We start from the raw sequence: 27,694 nt of genomic DNA, 5'->3' as shown, positions 1-27,694 counted from the left end.
GTGGGTGATTGGTCGGGGTCAGTCCGGCTTTTGTTGAGCACAAATTCCAGCCCAAACGAATGACCCCCGTGGAGCACCAACTAGTATTACATCAGAGTGCCCTTGCACCCACGTCTGCCTTGTACCCTGACTGGAACTAAATGTTCGCTTCTTGAACAATAAGAACATTTCAGACTGATGACATTCAAGCTAATTATTCTGGACTCAGTAAATTAAAATGTTTTTGCACATTTTTCTGAAAGTGTAATTAAGGTTATGGTTGTGTAACAAAGACATTTTAACCATGGACTGTCCCCAAAATATTTCTGTTCAACTTGACTGATTGGTACAGGAAAGTTATTATTGCTCTTATCTGTATTATTGTTTTTAAATGAGCCTTTGTCATGTTTTAAAAAAGGTGAATGTCATTGTGGTAACACATTGTTGTCATCAATTTAAAAAGGATGAGACAATGGTTTTAAATTGGTACTCTTAACACAAACAACGTCACAGCAAGTTATTTAACCAACATGAGCTACACTATTGGTTAGCTAGCTGTTGCTACATACTAGCAAACTAGCTCTAGACAACAATACTCACAACATTCATGCTTGCTAGGCCTATGTCACAATGACAACATATCTTGGCATACTTGAAGGCTGAATATCTCTGGGCAGATTTCATATGACTTTGTCCAAGCCATTTTATGTGCTGCACATTTATATTTGGACATGTTAGCTAAAATCAACTCTCTTTTAAGTTATTAACCAAGTTTAGCAAAATGATCTGTTTCAGTGACTAAAACTGCGTCCCCATTAGCTCAGCTACTTGAGTGGTCTACATACAGAGTTGCAACTGATGGTTTATCTGTTAAAGAAAGAATGTGTGACTTTTGGATCCAGTAGATTGCTATTGAGCAGCAGCATTAAACCACTGCTGTAATTAAAAACCATTAAGCGCAAGCAGCGGACAAAATTGTCCTTTGCTGGACCTGCAATTTGCCGTGGCTTGCGTTTGTGTTAGCAGGCTAATGTTTTTGTCTAATGTGTCTTTTCTCTCGTCCTTGACCTCAGTCCTCAGCTTTTATAGTAAGGCTGTAATTTAAATATGGCTCCGACAACAGTACAGCCAGTGGGACTCGCACTTCTCACTCATTGATATAAAACAGCATAGAAATGTCTGACTTCAGTTCAGCTAATCTTTGCTGATTTCATGACCTCTTTTCTGAAAAACAACATCAACTGTAAGCAAGAACTCCCAGATCTCTAGTCAAAGGATAATGTTTTTATAAAAACTCAATCATGCGCAGGCTGATCCAGTGACCTGGAGTCAGGGTGAATATTTGTGCAGAAGTACAATACTCTGCTTTCTGTCTCTAAACTGCAGGGCTCTGTGTTTAAACAAATATGTCAATGTTTTTGGTACTGAGTGTACAGTCCAAGTGAGACTGAAGATTCACTTGTTTAAGTCAGCAGGAGGAGAACTCGATCTAGGTATTCACAGAGGCTACCTCTGCCATTCAGAATTTATCATTAAATATGATACAAAATACAAGACTACATACACCTGACCTTTATCCTTAATCTTTTTTTTTCGATAACCTGTGATGCACACTGCTTTGGTCCAAATTCTTCAAAATTGGGTAAAAAGCAGTTTCAAGAAAAATGAATGAAAATCTTTGCATTCTTGCAATGGAAGAAACTTTTAATGTAAATTCAAAAATCATTTTTCAGTCTTCCAACCACTCAAAGCACTTTTTCACGACATCTTTAACACACACATGAACACACTAATGTCATAGGCTGCACTAAAGTGTTGATTTGCGCATGATGTCTTATCTAATCATTCACATAACTTCACACATCAGTGGCTCTACCTTTGCGGGTAATTTGGTGTCTTGCCCACTTCGACATTTTGACCACTGGCTGGGAAATGAACCAACAACCTTTCAAATTTAAGAGATGACCTGATGTTCTAATGCGCCACAGCCAATGTCTTTTTGATCTCAGTTACACAAACTGCTCAGATCAATATGCCAATGTGTAAGTCTTTCACACGGTTGAAGTCACACAGAAAAATCACCAGACTCTTATTCCTGAGAGTTTCACAGCTTCCTTTTGGGGCTTTGTTTTGGTGTTCTTACTGTTTGTTTAAGTCTCACTGCTCTAAAAGTATCTTAGAGCCAAAACAGGCTCCTACCAGGTGACCAGAAACATGGCTTCAACGTTGTTGAATCTGCTGTTTTTTTAAAAGGCCAGAGTTTGTCACCAACCGTACCATAACAAACTTTATTTATCTTTTTAAGACATACCTTGGGCGTTTTATCCCTTTATTGTGAGACAGGACAGTGGATTGAGTCTGAAATCAGGGAGAGAGAGAGAGTGGGGAATGAAATGCGGCCAAGGAGCCACAGGTCAGATTCAAACCTGCTTTGAGGACGGTAGCATCTGTACATGTGATGTGCGCACCAACCACTAGACCACAAGTGCCCTACCTTTACAACATTAATATATATAAAAATGTACAGTATATTGCTCATAACTACACAACATAAAAATGTGAAAGTGGCTGCCTGCAGTAAAGCTGATAAGTTAATTTTAAGTTAACAACTTTGTTTCCTCTATGTCCAAAATAATTGCACCAAAAAAAACAACAATGAACTGAGCGTGTTTTATGTTTTCATTGTCATGTGCAAATCTGCAGTGTAGTGCATAAACCACCATTCATCAATATGCCAAATATTTTTTTAATTTATTACAAAATGATTTCTTTTTTCGTACAAGTGGACGTAAAATTATTAGTGACATTCCTCTACAGATTTCCCTAGTTAGACATTAGAAAGAGTGCTGGGTATAGAAACATTTACAGTACAGAAAGATCAGGGTGCATAGCAATAGAGGAGAAATCTGGCCTTTATATTTTTACATTTCAGCAAAAATTTAAAAAAAAAAAAAAAAAATCAACCTTCTGTTAGAGCAACACAGAGAGACGGGGAAAAGGTAAATCATCATTTAAAAACGTATTTGACTTTTACAAAATCTTTTTTCGACAACTGCATAGACCATTATGCAACCTGTAACATAGAAGCTACTGTCTCCACTGTCAGGAGGATCTAGTACAAACGTTTACATACAAAAACAGTAACTTTACATGAAGCTTATAAATGAGAAGTTTACAGTAATACCACAGCATCACTGAAGCCTGTACAGCAGACTGAAAGTGGAGCTGCAGCTTCTTCTCTCTAAGGAAAATGCTTTTTTTTTTTTTTTTTTTGCTGAAGGGATGCATAATGGGTATCTTCAAGATCATGAGAAAACCTCTTAAAAAACACATTTAAATGTTTATACAAAATGTATTGTGAGAATTTCCGAATGGATTGGAGGTCAAAGACAAAAAAACTCAAGACTGAAATACAGGAAATTCAAAATATACTGCTTTTGGTTAAAGTGGCTGGTAGGGAGAAACAATGAAACTATAAGGTCGATTTAACTGAAAAACGACAAAACTTCAGTCATCTCCAGTGCATTCTTTTGTTCTTTTTCTTATTCATGACAACTGCGATCTTAGCAAAATGATTCATCTACAGTAGTTGGACACATAAAAGTGCATTTTTAAACAAAACTTTCCCAGGAAGTACAGTGTTATGACGTAAACGAAAAAACTACATTTTCACAGTAATGTTCCATAAACATACGTACATCCAGAAGCACAAAAAAGAAAAAAACAAATCCTGAGAAAATAATCTCTACAAATCAACAATGACTTTGTTGAACTTCAGTGCATCGCCCATTACACAATCTCCAGTGTTTATAACAAACGTACAGAAAAGAAGCATACAAATACACAATAAAGTGAAAATATGGAGGCAAAAAACAAAACTGTGGCACTGCCAACAATGTCAACTTCATGAACTGAAATGAAAACAGTAATTATCACAATGTTGAAGGACATCAAGCTGTAACCTTCACATCCTTGTGGTTTTGGTATATGTTTGTTTGTTTTTTGGAAGATATCAGACAGCACAATGTACAAATGCCTTCTACCTGTAAGTCACTGTTCAATCAGTTTCCCCACATCACTGCCCATGAGCTTTTGTTCTCAGGGTTCTCGTACCTTCTGACTTTTTCTTTACAACCGAATAAAAATAAAAAGCAGGAAAATCAATATTTGATAGAGCAAGACTCTGGCCCTCATGCAATAAGCATCCATGCAGAACTTGTAATCCCTACTCTCTAGGCAATCCGATATTTCTGTATGAAATGCAACAAGGAATAAAAAGAAAATCTTGATTTGCATCTGGATAGACCTCGTCTTTCTCCACTCAGAGGGGGGATTCATCTGTACACAGGGACCCTTTAACCTCTGGTGAACTTTGTGATACTTTTCTGTCATTGTTCTCTTCAGATGTGACTGAAGTGTTGCCATTTGGCCCCCTGTATCACGTTGCTTCCTCTTATCATTGTGTTTCGGGGGCCCCAAGGCGGTGTTTGGGTTCAGCACTGCAGCATACACGTGGTGCTCAGGGGGCAAAGGTCATCATGTGGGTAACCTCTCAGCTTCTTCTGGGGGATGAGATGAAATGAAAAAAGGGACAGGGTTATCTGACCAGCTAAGTTCTTTACATTTGTACATTTTCAATGAGACAGCAGGATGCATGATAAAAGCATGATTGTTAACCTGATGGTGAGGGAGAATTGTCCTCCCCTGTTGTGACAAACTGTAGATCGGAGCCCAAAGCAGCGATGGAGCTCCGGGGGCGGATGCAGCGGTCACCTGAGAAACTTCTGCGAAGTAATGCCTGGAGCAAACATGAACCATCAGATTAATCAGTTGTTAAATATGTGAAATTCTACATTTAGTTATGTCAGGAAAGGGGGGGGGGGGGGGGTGGTGGGGGTGCAGGTGCGGCAATATGCAAGTAAAGGCTGCAACTCTTCTCAGTGATGATTTGGTGAGTTAATGACAATCTATTGTTGACAGAACACATTAATATCAAAACTCTACATGTAGCACCAACTGTCAGTCAATAAATTAAAAAACACAAAAACAGAAGAGAATGTCGCTGTAGCCTGTTTGAGCAGCACACAGTCGTACTTGTCTTGCCTTGCGGGTCATGGGGCTGGTGGGGGCGGAGGCACTGCTGTAGAGGCTGAGGCTGGAGTTTGACCTGCTGACAGTCAGACCTTTTGAAGAGCTTCCAGCAGGGGACAAGTACTTCTCCTTGATCTTCAGGTTGGTCCTGCCCTTTACTGTTGAAGGGACATTTAACAGGGTGCTGTGTGTAGATAATAAATGCTTTGACTAGCTCTTATAGATGCAAGAATGCTTACTCATTTTAGAATCAAGGCAATGAATACCTAACCTTAAAAATACACCAATGTTATACATATATTTTTTTTTATTATACTGACATGGCACAAACGAAAATACAGAACCATGATATAAATTGAAATGTTTTTTGTACATAGAATGATGAACTTAGGAGAAAGTACAAACTATTTGGATTAGTATGTTTAATGGAGCAATATGTAACTCTGACATGTTGCATTTAAAACTGATACTGCAGTCCAAATTCAAAACATTGGAGAGCGCTGTCTCTCCTGCCCCCTCCTCCCTAGAGTCAATGCGCATTCAGGTTGCCATGTCGCAGACACGGAAGCTTCAGTGTTTAGCCAGCTGTGCAGTCTGCAAACCTTTCTGCGGTCTGCCAAGGTAGGTAAGGTAGAATCCATTATCTGAACCAGTTTGCTTGCCCTCTTCTATCGCTCCAAGACCTGTTGGTTCTCCGTTTGCCTGGCAAACCAAGGGGTGTCCAAAACGGCCATGTAGCGGTTAGCCTTTAGCTTCTCTGGTCAAAACAAGTACTGACCGTTCAGAACTAAAATCAAAACTTGCTGCATTGTTGTCAGAGATGCCAGCACTTCAACATAGCATCTTTCCTTAATGTCTGATCATATAGTAAGGTGATTGAATTATTTAAATCAGTAGACATCTTATATATTGCTCCTTTAAAGTATGTGGCTAAACAGCATGCGTCACTTTTGGTAACTGCAAGCCCTACTATACTTGTCTGAACACTAAGTGTGCTGTTTTACATGTAGTTTGTAGGATGTATTTTGGGGTATGCGTGACTGACCTCTGCAGGGGTCATTCTTTACCAGGAACTCATCTAGAGCAGTCCAGCCTCCTCCCACTCTGACCATCAACGTGCTGCGCAGGATGCGAACCATGCGCAACTGCTGGGAATCTCCGAACTGCAGCAAACACACAGAATACATCATTTAATCCACAGGTTTTTTTTTTTAGATATCCTTACTGTTGCATCTTTACAATTCACTTCCAAGATTTCACAAATGTTTCCTTAGGCATTGTCTTTTACACACACAGGGATTATACATAATATCTCTAAAAAAATAATAATGTGTAAACCCCATCAGTGAGAAAAACACATTCAAGTCTATTAAAATGGCTCACCCTGTATCTATTGGCACTTATTTGCTCCACTTGAAACCTCTTGGGGCAGTTACACTGTGACACCTGTCGGCTCACCTACAGGAAAGACAAAATAACAAGACGTCTGAGTAAATTTCACAATACATTAAGCACTATAATTCATCATATGACATTTATAAGTTCTGTCCCATCATAAAAACTGTTCATACCTCTTCATTGATTTGATCTGCATCCAGTGTTTTCCTGTATGGATCTCTGCTGGGGTGTAGCGCACTCACAAACTCATAGTAGTCGATGAAGCCATCACTGTTAATGTCGAAGATGTTAGCAACCGCGTTCATTTCCAGGGAGTTGGTTGGGAATTCTACAGAACATATGGAGGTTTTACTATGACTATAGAAAAGGTCTTGTTACAGAATAATTGATACATCTCATTTAGACTCATTTGAGCATTTAAATGTATGATTTTTGATTGTGTCTTTTGGGTTCTAAAGTCATTCAGAGTGTGTGATACATGCATGGAAACACTGGACCAGGATATGACTCGTTGTTCTTACTGGAGGCAAGGACATAATCAACAAGCTCTTTCTGGCTGATGCGTCCGTCCTGGTCCCGATCAATGCTGCGGAACACGTCCAGGATCCGCGACTTCAAATGACTGATCCACTGCATGTAGCGCTTTCGCCAAATATTGAAGTCAAAGTTTGCAAATTCCTCCATCTGTCGAGAAATGCAAAACAGCACAACATATTTACTGTTTGTAACATTGAACAGTGGAACTTTCTTTAACATATCTGTTGTTTTTAAAATGGGTTAATTCTGCAAGGACAATAACCTCTTTGAGCATTTGCTGGTGTTGCTCCAGACGTGTTTGTCTCGCCACAGCCAGGAGCCAGACTTTCTGCCACTGGCGGACCAGCTGACTGAGCTCTGGGGTCTGGGGGTCAAGGTGCTCCAGGGGAACAGGCACTACAGGCGGGAGCTTCAGAGTGCTCCTCCTCTCTAGATAGAGAAATAGCAACATTACACATTCTGCTTACCAAACTGTGAGCCACATCATATGCAGGGATTAAAACAATGACTTTTGGCGTTTATAACAGAAGTGTGGCTTACTTGTGAGTGGACGTTTGCTGGGTGAGATTTGATGCTTAGGGATGCTTTTGTGTTTGCAGGACTTTGTGGCATGTTCAACCTCTGGAAACTTCTTATTCAATTCCTCCATGAAAACCTGCTGCGACAAATGATCATTGATGACACGGACCAGCAATGATGTGATTTAATTCTCTGTATATGCTCGATAGTCTGGTAATATTGTAATATAGGGGAATTATACTAAGAATGATTCAAGGAAGATTTAGAAAATATATCTGTATAAAGAGAAGTTCCAATAAGTCAAATGAAGGAAAATAATGTGTTGATTATGGCAATTGCTCTCAACTGGTGGGTTGGGCCCAAAAGTGGGTCGCGGAGCTGTTTTCAGTGGGTCGAATGTGTGTGAGAAAAATGCTGTCAAAAAGTCTATTCAACGTTTTTTTTCACAAGTTGGAATCGTTCTGTTATTTTTGTTCTGTCACGATTTGCACCGTCTGAAATCCAAACTGCACAATTTTTCTGTAAATAAATCTGATTGATCAAAAAAAAAAAAGAAATTTGGTCATGATTTTTCATGAAGGAGTGGTTGGTGGGTCCTGAGGCTTGACCAGTTGAGAACCACTGAGAATAATATGAGTTGACTTATTTGTCCAGCTAACAAAAAAGTATCTGCACATATTACCACTCCTCAGTTTGTAGCAGAATTGAAGAGTGGTCTGCATTTGACAGAGAAGATGAAATATGGTATAGAAGGGGGAAAAAATAGGTTTTAAAAAATTGTACTGTATGCTGTTCTATCAATTCTTGGTTCTGCTCCGTGGTCTCGGGTAGTGGCTCCTGTTCTCTGAGGGTGAGGGATTCCTCTGCTGATGAGATCCAGTCCAGCAGCCTCTGGACCTCCTCTCTCTCTGCCTCCAGTGCTGCCAAGATGGCCTGGATCTTCTGGCCCTGCTGCTGAGCCCAGGTCTGAACCTGACACAGGAAATAAACAAGGTGAGTGAACTGCATGGGCTTCATTCAGATTTCCTAAAATGCTGACTCAACAGTTTCACCAATTGCGTAAGCATTTGAGATCCCTAACTGATGGCAATTCAGGGTACCCAAAATTATGAATTATATAATCCAGTGCCTATATCCGTGAACACTCACCTCCTCATAGCGAGTCTTGGTGACACTGATCCAGGATTTTAAGGTGATTATAGAGTCTGGGTGACAGGAGGCCAGGATCTCTTCACCCAGACACTGAATGTTCTGTAAGTCCACAGCCTGAGCCTGCAGGGCACTCATGGATTCCTTAATAGGATCAGAAAAAGGGTTTAATCAACATTTAAATCAGTAAAACATTCTCACGCTGGATGAACCATTAGCTTAGCAATAATGTAAAATTTCACTAATTTCAGAAATTTTTCCTTTGATGTAGCTTAAGATGAGAAGATCAAATGCTGTTTTAATGTTTTAATGTTACTACTTTGTTGGGTAGGGAGAAGGGACATAGTCCAGATCTGTTAACCAGTTTGCTACCCTTCAACAGTAGCCAAACTTAATATTCAACTAGCTAACATTACGTTAGCTAGAAATTTAACTCAGATGAAGCATTATGTTAGCTTTATCCTATTGCATCGTGAAACACTACAAAAAGGTATTATAAGCCAATTCTTAGCTTACTGATTTTTTTATGTATGAAGCTAAATGTATCTGCTGTGTGACAGTAGCTAACAGCTAATCAAATGTGTCGTTTCCTGTGAAATATAGCTGAATGTTCCTCTTGGATTGTATTATCATGATTCATTGTCTTTTTAGCTGCCATTTAAAATAACCACCGTGTGAACATGGTCAGCTACAACCCCTTGTTGTACCAGTTCATTGCTTTGTGCTAAACATAGTGTCAAATTGTCAAGGATCTGCCTCAGGGAATGATCCCACATCAAAGTGGTTCAATCGAAATAATTAAAAAAATACAAAACTCTGGTGAATGTGATTCAAACATTAAAAATCTGTATTTGTGTTCAAGGTGAAAATAAGTTTATAATGTATAGGCCTACTAAAGATTTCAGTTTACAAACTATTAAACATCTGTTTAAATAGATTAGACTTTTATTTGTACGTTTGCATGTAAAGTTTTTTTTCTATGCTACAAAAATATTTAGAATCTCCCTCAGTGGTTTTCATTACCTTTGTCTTAAGCTTGGTCATCCTATCCTCTGATTGGTTAGTCTAGAGACATGCTTTCTGCTCAGAAAATTATCTGTCTACATCCAACTGTTTTTCTTAAGTCCAGTGATCCAACCACCACACATTGAACCCTAATATTACACATAATTCAGATCACAGCTTGCAATATTTCTTGGAGAAGGCATAGATATCCCTGAAGCTATCGAATTAATTAACAAACAACTTAAGCTAATATGAAAAATAAAGAAGACACATCTACAAGATCTTGTGAATAATATCCAAGTTTCCCAATATTATGCTACTTCTTGTTATTACATTTTTTAGCATGCATTCAGTCAATTCATTAACAAAAAGGTTTCTGTTATATGACCCCACTATTAGTCCTTCAAACAGGTTGAATGGGTTCAAGCATGAGTTTGTGCAACACTCGCCCTTTTGTAACTGCCACTAAGCCAGACACTGAACCTTATCAACATTAACCTGTTGTTCTGTTTCAGACCGTGACCCCTTGACCTCCCCAGTAGCAAAAAAAAAGATAGGGTGTATGCATTTCCCCCATAGAGTGTGATAAGATATCATCTTATACTGACCTTGTGCTGTTTGTGGAAGGCGAGCAAGCCTTCCTCCTCCTCTGGTATGACCCCATACTTAAGTATCCTCTCTGCCTCAGTGAGATGTTCCATGAAAGAGTGGACGAGGCCGTTGAACTTCTCAGCCTGACGAGAACAAAGACATGTTTTTAGATAAGTGTAGGGAAGTGGTTAATTACCTTTTTTTTGTTAATTGTTATAAAAACAGCCAATAAGATGCCATTGGCTATATTCTGATATAGGATACAGCTTACATTTATTTTTGCTAATGTTCATTTGAATTTTACTAACAAGGATATTTTCCTATAAGGAGACTTGTGGTTTGTCCTGATTTGTAATTTTTCAGAGGAAATGGTGAAATGTAAAGCCACCGTCAGCATTATTTATTGCAGCTTCCATAAGGACAACAACAATGAAATAATATAAAAGCTCATTTCATCTTCTACTTTATTGTAATACCTGCTGAAGTGCAGCCTCCAGCCTGTCCTGCTTGCTGACTGACAGCTTGCACACAGCTTCCCAGCGGCCTTCCAGCTCATCCATCTGCTCCTGCAGCCAGTGAGCATCAGCTGTGCTGCTCCTGGTCAGATCTCTGACGGAGCGTTTCAGGGTTCTTATGCATCCAGCTCTCTTCCCCAGCTCCTTTTGGAAGGCCTGGGTTAAAAAAATAATAATAATAAATTAAATCAACTACATTTAAAGAAATTATAAACAGCTTAAAAGATGAATTCATCACTGAATATCCCATTACGACATCCATTACTGTATGAGTTACTGAATCTTTTATCAGTTATCCTGTAGAAGCAACGATTGCAAGGCATTCGCATAAAAATATTACTGTAAATTTAAAATTTACAAAAGGCTTACAAAAAAACAGAAACCATGATAAAATATCCTGTGGATCCTATTTTTCATTTTTTAAATGATTGCATTGTTGTTTAAAAATTCTGAAATATTGAGTCTACAAAACTAAAGGCATGATAGGTGTTGTACCTTATGTTTGTCTATCAGGTTGTGCACCATATCCTTGTCTCCGCCTACAGGAACATCATCAGCTAGTTGGGGCTCTGCTCTGTACAGCCAGTCATTCAGAGCCTGCAGAGCGTCAGTGAATCGACCTGAGAACAGCAGGGCCTCCTCCAGCTTGTGTTGTCTGAGAGAAGCAAACAAAAACACGTTCAAATATGCTTGTATACAGTCACGTTTATCCTCATCAGCTGTAACACGGTGCACACCTCTCCATAGATTTCCCACTGATCGTGTCCCATGTGTCTTTGAGTTCAGCCAGCAGGTTTTCCAGATGCTGTCTGTCATGGCCGGTTTGAGCTCGCTCGTGAAGACTGCGCCCATTCTTAGATGCAGCGTCGTACATCGGCCTCTTTGACCTCAGTAGTTTCTGGAACTCCTAATTTTGTTAAAAAGAGTGATCAGTGACGACCTTCATAAATAAATTGTACACAAGTTCATTATGACGCCTTTGGCTGTGCTGCACCTTTTGCTCAGTCAGTTGTTGTTTGATCTCCTCGTGGGACACAGCGATCTCTTTATGTGTGTCTAACGTCTGCTCTACCTCCGTCATCCAGTCCACTAGCAGGCGCCATGATTCATTAAACTAAGATACAAGAAATAAAGGTATAAGTCACACTAAAGGTGCTCTGAGTAACACAGTAAAAAAATGTGAAGTTTTAGAAACATGGAGAGTTGATATGATGGCTTACTTGTTTGACGTTCTTTTTGACCTCCTCCAGCATCCTGCCTCTTTCCGCAGCCCGCTGCTGTAGCTTCTTGTAGCGATCCTGGACAGTCATGATCAGGTTATGGATGACATCACAGTCTTCCTTCCTGCTCAGCTCGGTTAGTCTACATGCTGTGTTCTCCACTGTGCTCTTCTTCTCACCATAGCCCTTCACCTCATTCACCAGTGTCTGTGTAAAAAGAAATGGTTCATATCAGCAAAAACAAAGACATAGAAATGTTTAAGTAACTCTGGATCTGATGGGGTTAAACAGTAGGTGTAAAAAGACCTACTCTTTGGTCCTGCAGCTGAGTACAAACTGTGTCCAGGACAAAGCTGGGAGCAGGAAGAAACCCAATAGACTCTTCACACTTGGTCATCTTAGTGAGAAGTTCCTGCACACTACTGTGAAACTCCTTGGACAGACTCAGCCCTTCTGTAAGCTTCGCCTATGGGAACAAATGACATTTAAAAAATTGCAATGATAACACAACACAACACAACACAACACGAGAAAGAGTTAAACCACCTTTCGCTCCTGGACTTTGCTGTAAACAGAGGCCCATTTCTGTTCGAGAATGGATAAGCTGTGTTCAGTGCTCGATCCCCGCACAACATCTCTGCTCTCCAGCATCCTGTGGATGGCATTCTTCACATCCGTGTAGGCGTGAAGCTTTGACTCCATCTCATTGCACAACTCCTTTCATAGGCGAGAAGAAGGAAGCCAGTCAGTTTTTTCATTTTCTTTGAGGAAATACTAAGTAGCAGGTTTTTTGTTTTGATAGTTAGAATTCTGGTGAGTTTTACCAAGTGTGCACTGAGCCTTTCAGCGGCAGAGTCCGGCATACTCCATATGATTTTAGAGGAGGACAGTCTCAGGTCTGTGTTCTCCAGCCACTGCAGAAGATCCTGAATCTCCATTGTAACATCTTGTACCTGCAGAAAAAAAAATTAAACAACAGATTAATGCAAAAATATTTGTTTGTGATGCATATATCAGCTACAAGAACCTCAGTTATTTTATATGCTCTATAAAAACGTTGACTTAAAGCTTCACATTATATATATTTAAATTGATTTTCTTTATGATAGTTAATCCCACTGGTTGCAATTTGGACTTATCTCTTCATGCTTTTATGTTTACTGTTACAATCACCACAAGAGGGCTCCAAGATCAAAGTCAAAGTCAAAAGTCAACTTTATTGTCAATTTCAAAACATGCCAGACATACAGTGGAATCGAAATTGCGTTTGTCTCTGTCCCACGGTGCAATACAACCAAAATAAGGTAAAATAAGATAAGGTAAAAATAGATCAAATAAAATGAGGTAAAAATAAGATAAATAATATTTACAGTAATAAATTCAAGATATAGCGATATAGTTTCAAAATACACTATAAATATAAAGCAAATATTGTCAATAATTCATTTTATAAGGACAGCTTTTCTTATGTCTGTAAATTCATTGCACTTGTTTCCGATGAATCTGATTTTCTCTCTTCACCTGACTCAGTCTGTTCTCTAACTCCAGCTGCCTGCGTTCAGTCTCGCAGCGGACAAACTCCCAGCTCTCATTCAGCTGCTCCAGGCGAGACTGCAGACCATGCGGGCTGTCCCCAGACCCGACCTCCAGCAGCCCCCTGCCTGCCTGGTTCAGGGTCTCCATCGTGCGAACGTGGGACATGACATCATTACGCAGTACCTTGGAGAAGTAGGAAGCAATTGAGGTCAGATATGCAAACAAGACACATTTTTACAAAAGTACAGTTTGGAGATGTTAGGAGCTTTAAATTGTATTTATTGTGCCTGGCAGGCTATACGGATCCATTTTTTTTGTTGGAGAAGAATCGAGAAGCATGTATAACTTGTGAAGAATATATTAACATAAATATTACAAAATGCACAAGCACTGTAGACACAATGTTGAAAGCTATCAGGAGGAAGAAGTTATTCAAGGCCAAGTGTTATCTGGCAGATACGCCAACAGGTCTTTGAGGGACGTGAGAAGTTTGAGTGCTATGACACTATGTAACAGAGCAGTTTTGTGATGAGTACATATTTCTAAATTGAAGCCTGAACATTATGTCAAGATGTTTAGGGCAGCCACCTACCTTGTGTTTTGCCAGCTCTATTTCACAGGCCTGCAGGTCGATGCTGATTGGCTGGCTGCCCTGCAGTTGTTCTGCAGTCCTGGAGAGCCATGTGTGCAGCTCATCCAGTGTGTTTTGGAACTGACCCAGACCCAGCAGAGCACACTCCAGCTGATGCTGATGGCAGCACAGGAAAGGAGAAACATCAGTTTTACAGTTGGCCTGTTTGACATGTAGCTTCCATGCAGTTTCTACAGGGCCCTCATAAGTTCACATCATATTTAAAGAAATAACACTGACATTATGCATACGATGTGTTATGTTGGCATTACATAATGATATCTGCCAAAAACATATTTACCTGTCTGTTGACGGTCTCTGACTCCAAGCTGTCCCAGCGGTGTCTGAAGTCACACAGCGGTGAGACTGAACCTGGGCGCTCTGAGCCTGGAGACAGTCGGCACACAAAGCGATGGTTCTGACTCTCTATCTCGATTTTCTTCTGGTAGAGTTCACGCTTAAATTCCTGAAGGGAGGCAAAACATGATAAGAGTTTGAATAATATATACCAGCTATTGTAATGACTGTTTTTGTCATTGGTCATCTGTATTGTTGAGTGAATTTACCTTGAGATCACAGAGCTGTTCTTTGACTGACTCCAGGTCAGGGCCAACCATAAACTCTTCAGTTGACCTCAGCTCAGCCGACTTCAACCACTCAAAAAGACCCTATTAAAAAAACAATAACAATGTTTGTATAAAAGCACAATAAGAATGCATTATACTGAGCCCTTGTTCCAGAGAGCCATGAATTATCACCATGTTATAGTAATTGGTAGATATGCTTGAGCTTGTGTCGCACTTTTGTAGTCTTCTGACAAGAAAGGAGGGCTGCAGGTCACACCTTCACATTCACACAGTGATGGCAGGCTGCTATGTAAAGTAGTATTAACTAATACAATACACATTCATACGCTGCCGAAGCTACTTGGGGTTAAGTGTCTTGACCGAGGGCACATCGGACATTTGGCTGCAGAAGCTGGGGATTGAACCCCCGACCTGAGAGACGGCCGACTCTACCACTGATCCACAGCTGCTGCCCTGTGAGTGTCACAGTAAACAAAATGTTTGAACTGAATGGTCCAACGACTATTGCTGTTGGTGTATGGAGCTGGATTCATTTGACATAGTTTGTTCCTTTAATAATGTCACACAGTTTGCTCCTTTAATAATGTCACACGGTTTGATCCTTTAATAATGTCACACGGTTTGCTCCATTAAAGGTATTTGCCTTTGGAAGGGGACCACACTGTCTGTCAGTCACACAAAAAAGCTGCAGGGAGTAAGTCTTAAACACTGCTACTCAAACAGAAAAAAAAGAAGCTTGTTAAAGTCTTTGGCAGGATGCCACAGCGCTGCATAAATCAGGCAGTGGCAGCTAATTTGAAATAGCTATGATAATGACCTAGAAATACTATTGAGTAAATGAGCATGCACGCATTATCCAAATGTTTTTGAAGTTTAAAAGATTGAAACTTAACAGAGACACACAGTTTGGGCAGCAACAGGCTCTGAACCAGTTGCTGTCTGACCTTAAGATTCAGCCAAATCCCAAGGTTCTGTTCTGGTATTCTCACAAACAAACAACCAACCACACACACACACACACACACACACACACACACACACACACACACACACACACACACACACACACACATTCAAATCTTATTATTGAACCATCTGCCTGTTCAGATAATGTGCCTTATCAAGTACACATCCTGTTGGCCGTCAGACGGCTGCTGCATCGTGTATGAAGGCACAAACCTGCATAGTGTCCTGATAGTGAAGTGCCATCTGCAAGGACTCCTCCAGCTTGTTGTGACATTCGTTCCACAGTTTGCTCAAGTTGTTCCATGTGCAATAGAGCTGTTAAACAACAAAATGAGTTAGACAATGCAATGTCATGAGTTGAAGAGGATTTCAATTCTATGTATTTCTTACTTCATCTAGGCTCTTTGTGACATCTGGTTTATCTGTATCCCCACAGGCTGACATCAGGTCCATTCCCAGAATGCCAAGGGTGTCCAGATCTCCCTGTAAACTGTCAATGTCCTCCCTGAGAGTCTAAAAGCATGAAAGGGTGAAAAGTGTTTTATAGGCTTTTTTTGTATAACAATGTGAAATTGTTATGTACTGTATGTCTCCAAACAAACCTGCATGGTCTCAAGGCTCTGGCGGATTGTTTCGGAGTCTGTCCGACTAGCATTGAGATCCAGAACGGCCTGCTGACCATCATTGAGAGCAGCTGTGACATCACTGACATCACTCCAGAACTTCAAGGCCAGATCCAAAAGTTTGAGCAGCCAGCTTTCCCTCTCCTGGGCCTGAGTGTGTGTCTCATCCCACAGCTGGGACAGGCTGGATACTCGCTCCTGGATGGCTAAAATCACAAATAAAACAGGAATTTGGCTCAGAATGGTCTTTCTCCAGTTGTTTGCATTTCTCTTTGTATGCAAACAAATAAGAGTACCTGTGCCAACCGATCCGTCACCGGCTGCCTGTGTGTTAGCCAGCAGCTCATCTGCCTGTGTCTTGATGCTGCCGAGGCCTGTCTCCAGCTTGGAAAGCTCAGCCAGGGTGTGTTTGTTGTCCTGCAGCTGCTCCTGGATCCTTGGGGTGAGGCCTTGAAGAGAGCTGGGAGTCTGTATGCGACTGCGCAGGCGGTCAAGACTCTCTCTGATAAGTGTCATCCTCTCATTCAGCTGTGGATTCAAGAAAAAAGATATGAGGGTGTGTGCTTTGGCATATTTGTCGTGTGTAAAATGTGAGGGCTATTTAGAACAATTTTTTGATTTGTCCAAGTGTTTTTTACCTGTGTGAATCGAGGCAAGGACTCCTCCAGCAGATTAGCCGTCTCTCTGACCCGGTCTCTGATGGCTCCATGTTGTTCCTCGGCCTCTGAAGCCTTTCGACAGAAATCCTCCCCCTGAGTGGGGTTTAGTTCTGATAAGCGTTTTGCTAGAGAGCATAAGCGTGCAATCAAGGGTCTATGTTCTGCTATAGACTCCCTCAGACCCTGAGCAGAGGAGAGAAACAACGAAAGCTTGTTAAATATTTCGAGAACACACTGTCTTTTAGAGAGAACCTGAGTTCATTTCAATTACTCGAAAGAATATAGGTTGCTGTTCCTTTAATGGCACACCTAACAATGCCGACACACCATTATAATACGACTGAAAAAGTATCCCTGTCAGGTTGTGGATAACATTAGGGAACTGCACTTAGACAAAACACCTTATTTACCCAGAGGAATAGTGGCTTACTGTGAGGTATAAAAGGACCTCTTTGTTGAAATGGACAAAAAAAAAAAACGAGTGATAACAAAGAGAAAAGTGTAATGTGGAGAAGCAGGTTCCTTCTACCTGTAAGAGGTCCTGTTGTTCCCGAAAGGCTTCGTAGCTAATTGTGCTCAGGGAGAGCTGGCCAATTAGGGATTGAGTTTCTTGAAGCCAAGGCGAAACCTCAGCAAAGCCCTCTGAGAACTGGAGAAGAAGCGACTGAGCGTGCTCAAGCTGCAGGACCACATGGGAATTGGTGGCTGAGGTTGTGTTGCATTGTTCCTGTAAGGCCTCCATTGGTGTCTGCAGAAAAAAAGAAAGAACAACTTTTAGCACTGTTTTAAACTTTAATATCATTATATTAATTGCTTAAAATGAACTATAGAGAGTTACCCGCAAATCGCCTGTTTCTCCTTCATCACTGTATGTCAGCAAGATTTCACTGATCTTCACCATCTTCTCAATGTTGAACCTGTGTTGAAGAATCTCCACAGCCAAAATCTATTCAAGAGACAAAACATCTTGTTTAATTTAATTACAGTACAGACTTGAAATTGCTTTTTTGTTTTTTTACAACTTTTTTTCATACAAAGATGGTAAATGTGTAGTTGGTTCATTAGTTAGTGAATTATATTTGCTGACCTTCTGTTCATAGAGTTGTTCTGCTATGAGCTCTGGATGCAGGTTGATGGATTTCAGCTTCTCAAGACTCAGTGCTGTGTCTCTGAACCAGGCCATCTCCTTTACCACTGCCTGCTCCAGCTGATGAGAATGTGCTAAATGTTAGTATCATAACAGCACATCAATGAAACATGACCATGTCACAATCACACAATTACATCACTTGGAAGCACATGCTACCATTCTGAGGAACAGCGAGGATGTAAAATGTTATTTGTGCATGAAAAGAAGACATTTTATAGTTTAATGTCCGGACACCTTTTATTCAAAAAAGACAATAGAATCAATTATCAATGCCGTGTTCAGGATGAACTTTTAAAGAAAAAGTTGGAGGTTATCAGCAAAGGAAGACCTACAACCGTAAATGAAAGCTTTTGAGAAGCAATTAGACTTCAGCACTAACAAGTGATACCTGTCGTGGACTTCGTTTTCAAGTGACTGGATCATCATTGTTTTGGTAATGTAGGCCTACATTTTTCAGGCTAGCTGGAGCTAAAGCTTGCAAGCTACTTAACATGAAAGTTAACCTATGCTTCTAAAATCTTTGTTTTACCATTGCTTTTTCTGCCATTCAATGCAACGCTAGACTACATAGGATAATCAAAGCTTGCATTAGACATAATTGATGCTTTTAGTAAGAGGTAGCAAATATTTATTAGTTATTTTATACTTTTGTTGCTGATATCTACACCCTCTTTTGACTATTTTGCATTTAGCCTCCACAAATGTATCAAGTGTCACAGTGTTGGCTAAATACATTTAGATTTAGATGCATATTTATGAAATGATAGCACCTTTTGTCAGAGTCAGTTAAATTAGGCAGGAAATTATTTTTGGTTCTATAAACATGGTGTTTAGCATAATAATGCATTTTCAACTTGTGTATGACAGACTTATTGTATTGTGTTTTGCAGATTTACCCTCTGTCTCTCAGCTGCACATAGTACTGAATCTCCAGCATGTGTCTGTGCTCCACCTGCCCCGAGGAGCTCCCTCTCAATGCGGCCCAGCCACAGGTGGAGGTCCTCCTGGCTGGAGGTACAGCGACTGGAGGCCTCCAGGGCCTGCTCAAGTCTTTGCAGCACATCCAGACTGCTTATACTTAGCACAGAGCAACGGATACGCAGGGAATCCATCTTCTCCTGTACCTGCTGGGATTCCTCCTCTGAAGCACAGGACAAAACGCAAACATTGGGAATATCAGAAGTAATAGGGTAACCAGTTTGCAGATATTGACAGTATTAAAATGTCAGACAGAGTTATAGGATATTGACATTTAGTATTAAATCAATTCTATTGATCAACATATTTGTTGGGAGACTTTTTATTTAAATTGTTTTTAACTGTTTTCGAACATTTCATACAGCTTGCATGAATATAGAACACATCTTCATTTGATAACATTAATAGATCAGATAGAGCAGAACATGTTAGAGTGCAAAGGTCTGCTTCTACTATCGGCAGTATTGGAGCGAAACATTTATACAACATAGGTTAAAGCCTTGTTTTTGTATCCCTCAATAACCTTAAATTGACGTAAGGTCATAAAGTGAAGTAAACCTTACCTGAAATTGCTCCCATGAGATCATGGGCTGACCTTTGTATTTTTCCTAGCTCCACAGTTTTTACTTGAATCTCTTCAACGACAGCCTTGACAAAGGTTAAAAAAAAAAAAAAAAAGTCACAATTTAATTCTCAGGCCAAAAAGCATTTGCTCTAATGTGCATGCAGTTGACCTATAAATGATACTTTTCCAACCTTGGCCCTATCTGTTGCTTCTGAGAGATGCAGCATCACTCTCTCTGCATTCCGTAGTTCAGCTAGAGTTTGCTCCACCGATATGAGCCATTGCTGTAAACTGTCTACTCCCTCCTGGAAGAGCTGGGCCCTGGGCAGAATGAGTTCCAGACACGCTCTCCTACCAATTACAAGACAGCCACAAATTGTTAAGTAAGATTGTAACATGGATTAACCTTTGCCAAATGAGAGTGTGGCATTGGCACTAAATGTATCTGACCTTTGTTCTGCCTCCAGCTGTAAAGCCTCCCATTTCTGTTGGAGAGCAGAGAGCTTGACCTTGGTCTGCTCCCCTTCCTCTCCTGGGTGGGCCTCCACCAGTCGAGGGCCCTCCAACATCATACAGTCCATGCTACGCCTTCGGTCTGTTAGGAGACGCTGCAAGAGCTGTAAAAGAACAGATTTGTTCATGAAGTTCAAAAGGATCATTACAGATGGTGGAGTCATAAATCATATTTAACCTTTAAACTTTGAGAAAAGGCAGACGTGTTCATTGTTTCAAGCCCCTTGTAGAGAACCTTTTGTTTAAAATCCAAAACATGTACAATGAGATGCCAGTTAAGGTCATTTGGTAGAGCAGGAGCCTAAGGTTCAAAAAGGCCATCAGAAATGTTTAAAATAGAAAAAGAAACATTTTTTATCTATACTACAGAAATAAATTACCTTTCACAAGAGGTTCAATTTCAAATGGCATTTCATGGTGCTAAGAGCTAACATTTATCAAAGCCCTATTCTTGTTTTTTCTGCACTTCCGATATTGTGGATAAGCCCTGTCTCATGTGACAAGCTTACATTGTCGCGAGTCAGCCAGGTTTCACCTGATTCAGAAGAACTCACAATGGCTGTGATTACAGCTGAGTGAGGTAGTTCCCTTTTTTTTCAGACCCTAAGGAAATGTTCACAATGACTTACTGACAGTGGTTGTGAACGCCACCCATCCACAAAAAAAAATAACTGAGTTAAAAAGAAAGCAGTTGAGCATTTTCCATGACCCGCAGCACACTTTTCAAAAGCTGAACCAATCAGGTGTATCCCCCAAGAATAGTGCTCAAAAGAATTTTTCTTTGCAGACTAGAAATGAAGTGAGGTGATGTGATGTCGGTGATAACAGACCTTTTGTTCTTGGAGCTGTGCTTTCACCACTTTGACCTCTGAAGATGGTGGTTTCTGATTTGCTGTGAGCTCTTCAATCTCACTGACCCATGTGAGCAAAGCTTCCAGGTTTTGGAGAAATGTGTCAGAATCTGTGGACGCATCCCTCAGTGCCAAGGCAGATCTCGTTCCCTTGAGATGGACCATTGAAAAGTATTAGCTGAGAGGTATTGATGAATGGAAAGACATTGTTCCAGGTGAAACATGATCAGGTTAACTTTACAAGCACAAGGGGGGAAACGATGGGTTCAGGGTTAAAGCATACCTGCCATCTATCCAGACTGGATTCTTGGTCTGAGCTTGAGTGCCCATCACTTTGGAGCTGCAAAATGAAGACAGACTAGTTTCAATTTATTGAAACATTCTTTTAAAAAGATTTACTGTCAATGCCATGGGTAGGAAACATGAGGAAAGGTAAGAATGTTAGGGTCAGATGTTGAGAGGAAAGAATGGATTGAACACATGAGATTAGACGTGTTTGAAAATTGGTGATTTTGGTTAACCTCTGCCAGTTCCTTAGCGGCACCATTTAGGACTCTAACAGTTCTTGTAACAACGGGGTCCCCTCCTTTATCTCCAGATGGATATTCGGTAACTTCCACAATCTCTGTCACGATCGTCTCTGTCACTTCCGTCACTTCTGTAACCTCTCGTGATGCCAACGTCTTCCAGGACCAAGGGCTTCCTTCTCTGGAGTCTCTTCTCTGGAAGCTGGCCCTCCTCTCCGCTGCACTCTTGTCGAGATGAGCCAGGGGGGATCTGGCAAACTCCGGGGCCACTGTTCTCCTTGTGAGGGTCCCATTTCGGGATGTTTTTATTGGAGAAGGGCTGCTGTGCCAGGCGTTTTCCAAAGTACTGCTGCTCCTGATCGTAGAGGCTGGAGAACTCCTGAGGGGTTTGTCGGAAATGGGAGTTTGAGTCCCCTCCTCCCTTTTAAGATCAATTTCCTCTAACTCCTTGTCGCACTCTGACTCCGTTTCCTTGATTGCATCCTCCTTTGTATTTTCTTCAACAGCCACTTCGGGTTTGGCCTCTACATGCTGTTCCTGGGGCTGCCACTCTCTTCTTCGTTGGTAACACTCCTTTAGGAAGGCCTCGTCTGACCTCACGTGTTTGGACTTCTGGCCCAGGCAGCTGGGCCGGCTGATGAGGTTACCCATAATCCTTCAGCCCAGAGGCTAGTGAGGTAACAGGTGAGGTAAGGCCCCTTGGCCATGCATGCAGAAGATCCTTCAGCTACCTAAAATAAGACAAGGGGGCTCTGGGTCATCATGCAGTGAAAAGGTGCTCATTATGTACATTAACCAAACATATCATTGCTCATTTTTCTGCTTTTCAGTAACTGTGCAGTATTAATTGCAACTGCTTCTATCTTCAGATAACTCCTATGATACAAAATGTTACCAGTTTCTCACATTTTTTACTTGCCAAATCCATGTGCCAACATTGCCCTTTTCCTGCCACTGATAGATTACAGCGAACTACAGCAGAGATACTTGGCCCGGACAGTCGCTGTCCCTTTGTTTTTCTTTTGACCACATACACACATGCTTCCCATCTATCTCACATCACCCACTTAAATATTCTGGGCTTAGAAATCAATGTGACAGGCTTGTCGAGGATCCCACTGTTGAGCCTGGCACAGAGTAGCGGTGGCAAAAGGCCAGCATTTTCTCTAACTTAGCCTGGACCAGTCCTGGGAAACCCGCTAAGAATCTGATCAAATATGACAGCCATAAAAACGCCTCATTTCTTTTTGGGTGACAATAAAAGGAGGAGGTTTGAACACAGGGTGGCATGGCGGAAGTTGGGGGGAGGGTAATGAAAACATACACCAATCAACAAAGGCACCTTAGTGTGCAGACTAAAATAGTGGTTTTCCATTATGAGATCGAATTGGAGCTTGCAGGCCTCTCATCAACACCTTGTTGGAGCAGTACATTACTGAAGAGACTCTGATTGGCAGTGACAATTTCAAACTGTGTCAGCCTGCCTGCTCCCCTCTCAGCACAGTGCCTTCATTGCTTTGACATAAGGGTTAAAGGTGAATGTAATTATCTTGGTCTTGAGGAGCTGAGGTGAGCCCATCAGGAGATCACAGGGAGGGTCCCTGTCCTCTCTCTGAGGCGAGGTTGGACCACTCCATTCATAATTATACAGGTCACCTCAGGTCATGCTTGGTGACTAAAGATCTGTTGAGGGGCACTATGGGTGGACACAGAGGCCATTGGGATGTTGGCTCTACAAAATACTGAGAGAATTCTCTTTGGAGCTTGCTCAAAAATTCAGAAGAGGTGGATCTTTGGGTTCAATCACATGCTGCAGTCAGGCTGTTGGCAGAGAGAATTATGCTGAATAAGCAGCTCTTTTAATCCTGCCAGAGGTTAGACACAAAGACAGTCTGTAACCAAGGAGAACTCAAACTGTGCTGCTTTCAACATGCATGTCATTTTTGAAATAAATCAAATCTCATTAGTGTGTCTCCCAAGTATGAAACTAATCATAATTAACATACACCGAGGCTCTTAACTAAATGAGACTAGAAAATGACCTAGTTTGATATGATGCCTTCATGTGCATTAGGCTAGTAATTACCAACATCATGCAGGTCTCTGCTGAGCAGATGATGCAGTCAAGAGAGATCCACAGGGGAGCTCACAGTCTGATCAGAGAGTGGTGCCCAGACAAAGCCTCAGACTCCAGATCAATGATTACCCAGTTAGCTCAGATCACTGGCCAGCAGTCTCCTGAGGAGAGCAGAGAGAGTGCCTGTGGCCGTGTTCACATGGTTTAACAATTCAACAAGAGGGTGTGCCGTGTCTGGTTACTTCTTCATATGTGTGGTTGTTAGCTGGATTACACGTTTGCCTCTACAGTGATTTCAGTGCAATGTACAGTAAGCAAGAATATGCTGAGTAGGCTGATTATGGAGCACATGGTGCACTGCGAGGGGAATATAATCAGACATGAACATGCAAATGTACGATTATTATATCTACTAGACATGGGGGCGCTCAGACACTAATATACACCCTACTTTTTTTTAAATTAAGCATTAATCACATGAAAGAGTATTATAAATCCCATGACCTACATTCTTCTACTATCAAAGCGCACAAGGAAAGCCCCCTCAAAATGCCTCAAGCCTGTGTTTGATGTGCACCTCTCTCTTTCTAGTGTAATGGTTCAAGAGGGGGAACCAGGGAACCAGAGAACCACTCCACCGTTTACCTCATACTGCCAATGACCTAACCATCCCATCACTTAACCTATTTCCAAATGGCCCTTAATTCAGCCAAGCCCTTTCCCTGCACTCAGCAGTGATTTATGATACACGACTGCAGTCCATTTCCTGATGAATTTGATTACAACCAAGGTATGGGGGCTTCTTTTGTGGTATGTCGAAATATAAAATAAAATCCTGCTTGGAAGGAAGCAAATACTTAATTTCCAATCTGATTCTTATATGAATCTTAATTTGGAGACTTGTATGCTATCCCCTTACATTTTAAAATATCCATACAGTATATACTCAAGATCAAATCTTAATCGTATGTATTGCACAATTGAACCATTTATTTCAATTCAAAATTACATTATCAAAATTTTCAAAAATGTCTGTATTTGTATGAAATAGGATTGTAATTAGTAGAGGAACAATAATTATTAATCACAACAGTAGAGCCCCATGATGTTGTGTCACTGCTGTTTGTCTGCCTCTGTTAAGGGAGGTCCTGAAGTAACAATCATGATAGTGGTCCCTAATCAGAGATGGCAGCTGTGCACTCACTCACCCATGAGACTCATAACATTTTAGGCTGGATATTGTACAAGGTCACACATTCATCCCAAAGACAGCCTTCTAAAAGTGAAAGAAAAGGCAATTTCATACAACCAGGTGTCAGCATGGTTGTAGCAAAGCTATTCAAATAATGTGCTTTTGTTTAAGATATGCTCGTGTGGTTTTAATCTTTTAAAAAAAACCACTAAGAATTTGTTTACAAAGAACAAACTATAGAATATATAAATATATACTTACATGTAAACTTATCCATTCAAACTCATGATGTCTTTAAGTGTTTCATTGCCAGCTGCACTTGCATTTTTCACTTCCAATGAATTTAAGAAAAAAATAATTTAATGTCACATGGCTCCCTCAAATCACTGACCAGCAAAAGTCCCAAACCAAACTCTCCCTGAGCCAATCCTGGCTAAAAGGCAGTTTTGGCGGTTTGAAACTCACGAGAAACCACACTTACCCCTGAAGCACAGTTGAGCCAAACAGCACGAGTAAAGGAATCCAGCCAGTCCTCAATCACCATTCAAAAAAAGGGGAGCAAGGGGGGGAAATCCAGCTTTGTTAGAGCATCCTTTGAATGGCCTCCCAGCTCCAACATCCCAAACTGAAGGCTCCTCACAAACACATATTCAAGCATACTTTCTCCAACACACACTCAATCACACATGTCCACATGCAAACACACTTTCCAAACACTCTCACACATGCCCTGATAACTCATGCTTTTCCGTTGCCCACAGTCACAGGCAAACAATGTCCTCCTCTCCCTTCACGGTGCACCCCTCCCCTCTGCTCACTTCACTTCTCCTCCCACCAGCTCTGCTCCTCTCCCTTTCTTCTTTGTTGTGGGAGCTGTGATAGAGGAATTCCCTCCTTGTTAACGCCGCCGATGGGATAGTGCGCCCAGATGGAGACAATGTATTCCAACGGCTCAGTTGAACTCCCACAGTTCCCAGCCAAGAGCAGTTTTCACATGGAGGTCAGATTGTCAGCCTGCTCCATATAAAGACAAGGCGGTGGCATTCTCATCAGTTCTGCAGCTCAGGTTGCTCCTGTCCCCGGCAAGCAAGGCGGCAAAGTGCCCCCTTTTACCTTCCCCAGGCTTTTTCTCTCAATCTCTCCCTCTTCTTATCCAACAAAGCCCCTCCTCTGGGTCTGACTGTGGCTCAGAAAACTCCATGCTGCTTCTGCTTGAAAAATGGGATGGGTGGGGGGATAAAAAAAAGGAGAGTTTTCTAAAGACCCCCGGGCCGCCCCTTGGAACATTCACATGTTAAGTGACAGCTGCCTTAGCCCTTTCCCTCTCTCGATGGCGAGGAGGAGAAGTGCAGGCTACAAAAGAAGGTACCCACACCCACCCTTCTTACCCACCCACTCACACATTCACCCCAACCCCCTTGCTGCCCCCCCCTTCCCCATTCAGAGCAAGTGCAGTAGTCTCCACAGCAGCAACAAAGACGACTAATTACTGTAAAACATCTCAGATTACTTTTCAACTCACTTCCAGCCATTGCAAACTCCGTCCCATAAACAAAGAGGCAGGAAGAAAACACACACACACACACACACACACACACACACACACACACACACACACACACACACACACACAGAAGTAGAGAGAAATGTGAAGATAAAACAGAGTCTTTTCTCTGCGTTTGGCATGGAAGGACCCCTATGGGGAAATTCTATCATTCACTATTTCAGTATGTCACAATATTTGCCTTAGAAATGCAGACCACCAAGCATGCATGCAATCTCCATTACACTAAAATTACACATTTTCTGGGGTTTCAACTTAACATTTGTATTTTTCAGGTGTATATGATTTGATTTAACATATGAGCAAATTGATGAACACAAGTTGTATACAGGTGCAACCAACTGAAGCATGCTAGCAGGTGACTCTCACAGTGTTTATGAATCCCTGAATCCTACCCTCTTTATTCTGTTCTTTCTTGTCTTTGTCCAGCCAGCCAAATGATCAAGCAATCGACTGATCTGCCGAATGCGTGCATGCATGTACAGCACACACCCACACACTCTCTCTCACATTGTCTGGCGTATAAACACACACATGCTTGCACATACCGGCGTCCTTCCAAAATCTGCAAGGTCACATAGCATTGTGAGTTTTTAGGATTTGTTGTTTTGGAAAAGGAGCCTTACTATTGATGTATTTGTTGCTTTACTTTTTATAAATAAGATGCATTTTTGCCTGCGTTTCATCTCTTTGCCATTGCTTCCAGGGATGCTAATATCTACTGTGAGTGGGAGGAATGTGTTTCACTGCTTACATTCCATTGTGTATATGTACATATATCCCCTCATAAAATATCATAAAATCAATAGCACTCGCTCATGTAGAATGCCTTCTGTGTTACATGTGAGTGGGATGTCTTTGAACCTGTCAATGCAAACTGAGTTAACTGTGCATGAGATGTGTGCAGAGACCTGATATATATATGTGGGCCCTGGGATCATGATGTTACTACATTAACAGAGGCTAGAGTCCTGCAAAAGGTTCTAATGTTCTAATGTTAGTGTTAAATTTGCTAAAAGGGTGCATTTAATTTCTAGAGCCATGTCAGAAGACCTTCTAGAGGCCATGTGAGGCTGTTCTTAGACACAGTGATGATGTAAGCTAAATCCTTACATGTAGATTCAGACATGAAGAACAGCTGAAGGGAATGTCATGAGTACTGGAATCAAAAAACATCAACTTTTCATACCAATTATTTCAAAAGGTTGTAAAAAGCATATTTAAAATGATTTATGTAAAATGCTTGTCACAAATGTTATTTGTTGATTTAT

General features: G+C 41.1%; 1 protein-coding gene across 5 annotated transcripts; it reads right to left on the bottom strand.

Annotated features, from left to right (window-relative positions):
- Positions 1-2,705: 2,705 nt before the first annotated feature.
- On the bottom strand, positions 2,706-26,162 carry macf1b (microtubule actin crosslinking factor 1b). Of its 5 annotated transcripts, none has more exons than XM_065957562.1 (40): positions 25,341-26,162; positions 21,585-22,321; positions 21,347-21,403; positions 21,043-21,213; positions 20,150-20,316; positions 19,891-20,050; positions 19,698-19,782; positions 19,053-19,297; positions 18,094-18,213; positions 17,845-17,952; positions 17,536-17,754; positions 16,986-17,189; positions 16,644-16,875; positions 16,327-16,553; positions 16,115-16,237; positions 15,938-16,039; positions 14,738-14,839; positions 14,473-14,637; positions 14,133-14,288; positions 13,526-13,723; positions 12,829-12,957; positions 12,551-12,721; positions 12,315-12,470; positions 12,005-12,211; positions 11,779-11,898; positions 11,522-11,691; positions 11,280-11,439; positions 10,746-10,940; positions 10,287-10,412; positions 8,674-8,817; positions 8,308-8,496; positions 7,546-7,663; positions 7,268-7,434; positions 6,990-7,152; positions 6,642-6,796; positions 6,454-6,528; positions 6,116-6,233; positions 5,074-5,228; positions 4,657-4,777; positions 2,706-4,538 (listed from the first exon to the last, which is right to left on the bottom strand). In XM_065957562.1, the coding sequence occupies exons 2-40, from the start codon at positions 22,239-22,241 to the stop codon at positions 4,516-4,518; spliced, it is 6,360 nt and encodes a 2,119-aa protein (XP_065813634.1). In that variant the 5' UTR covers positions 22,242-22,321; positions 25,341-26,162; the 3' UTR covers positions 2,706-4,515. The 5 variants fall into 5 exon arrangements, with proteins under 5 accessions (XP_065813634.1, XP_065813637.1, XP_065813632.1 ...); XM_065957565.1 differs by having other exon boundaries at positions 5,083-5,228; XM_065957560.1 differs by having other exon boundaries at positions 2,706-4,541; positions 25,341-26,160.
- Between the last annotated feature and the right edge of the window lie 1,532 nt (positions 26,163-27,694).

The sequence above is a fragment of the Labrus bergylta genome, chromosome 8 (genome assembly GCF_963930695.1).
Source record: "Labrus bergylta chromosome 8, fLabBer1.1, whole genome shotgun sequence".
NCBI classification, from domain to species: Eukaryota; Metazoa; Chordata; class Actinopteri; order Labriformes; family Labridae; genus Labrus; species Labrus bergylta.
The sequence above is the reverse complement of the archived record's forward strand: the minus strand, read 5'-3'. Positions and strand labels throughout refer to the sequence as shown.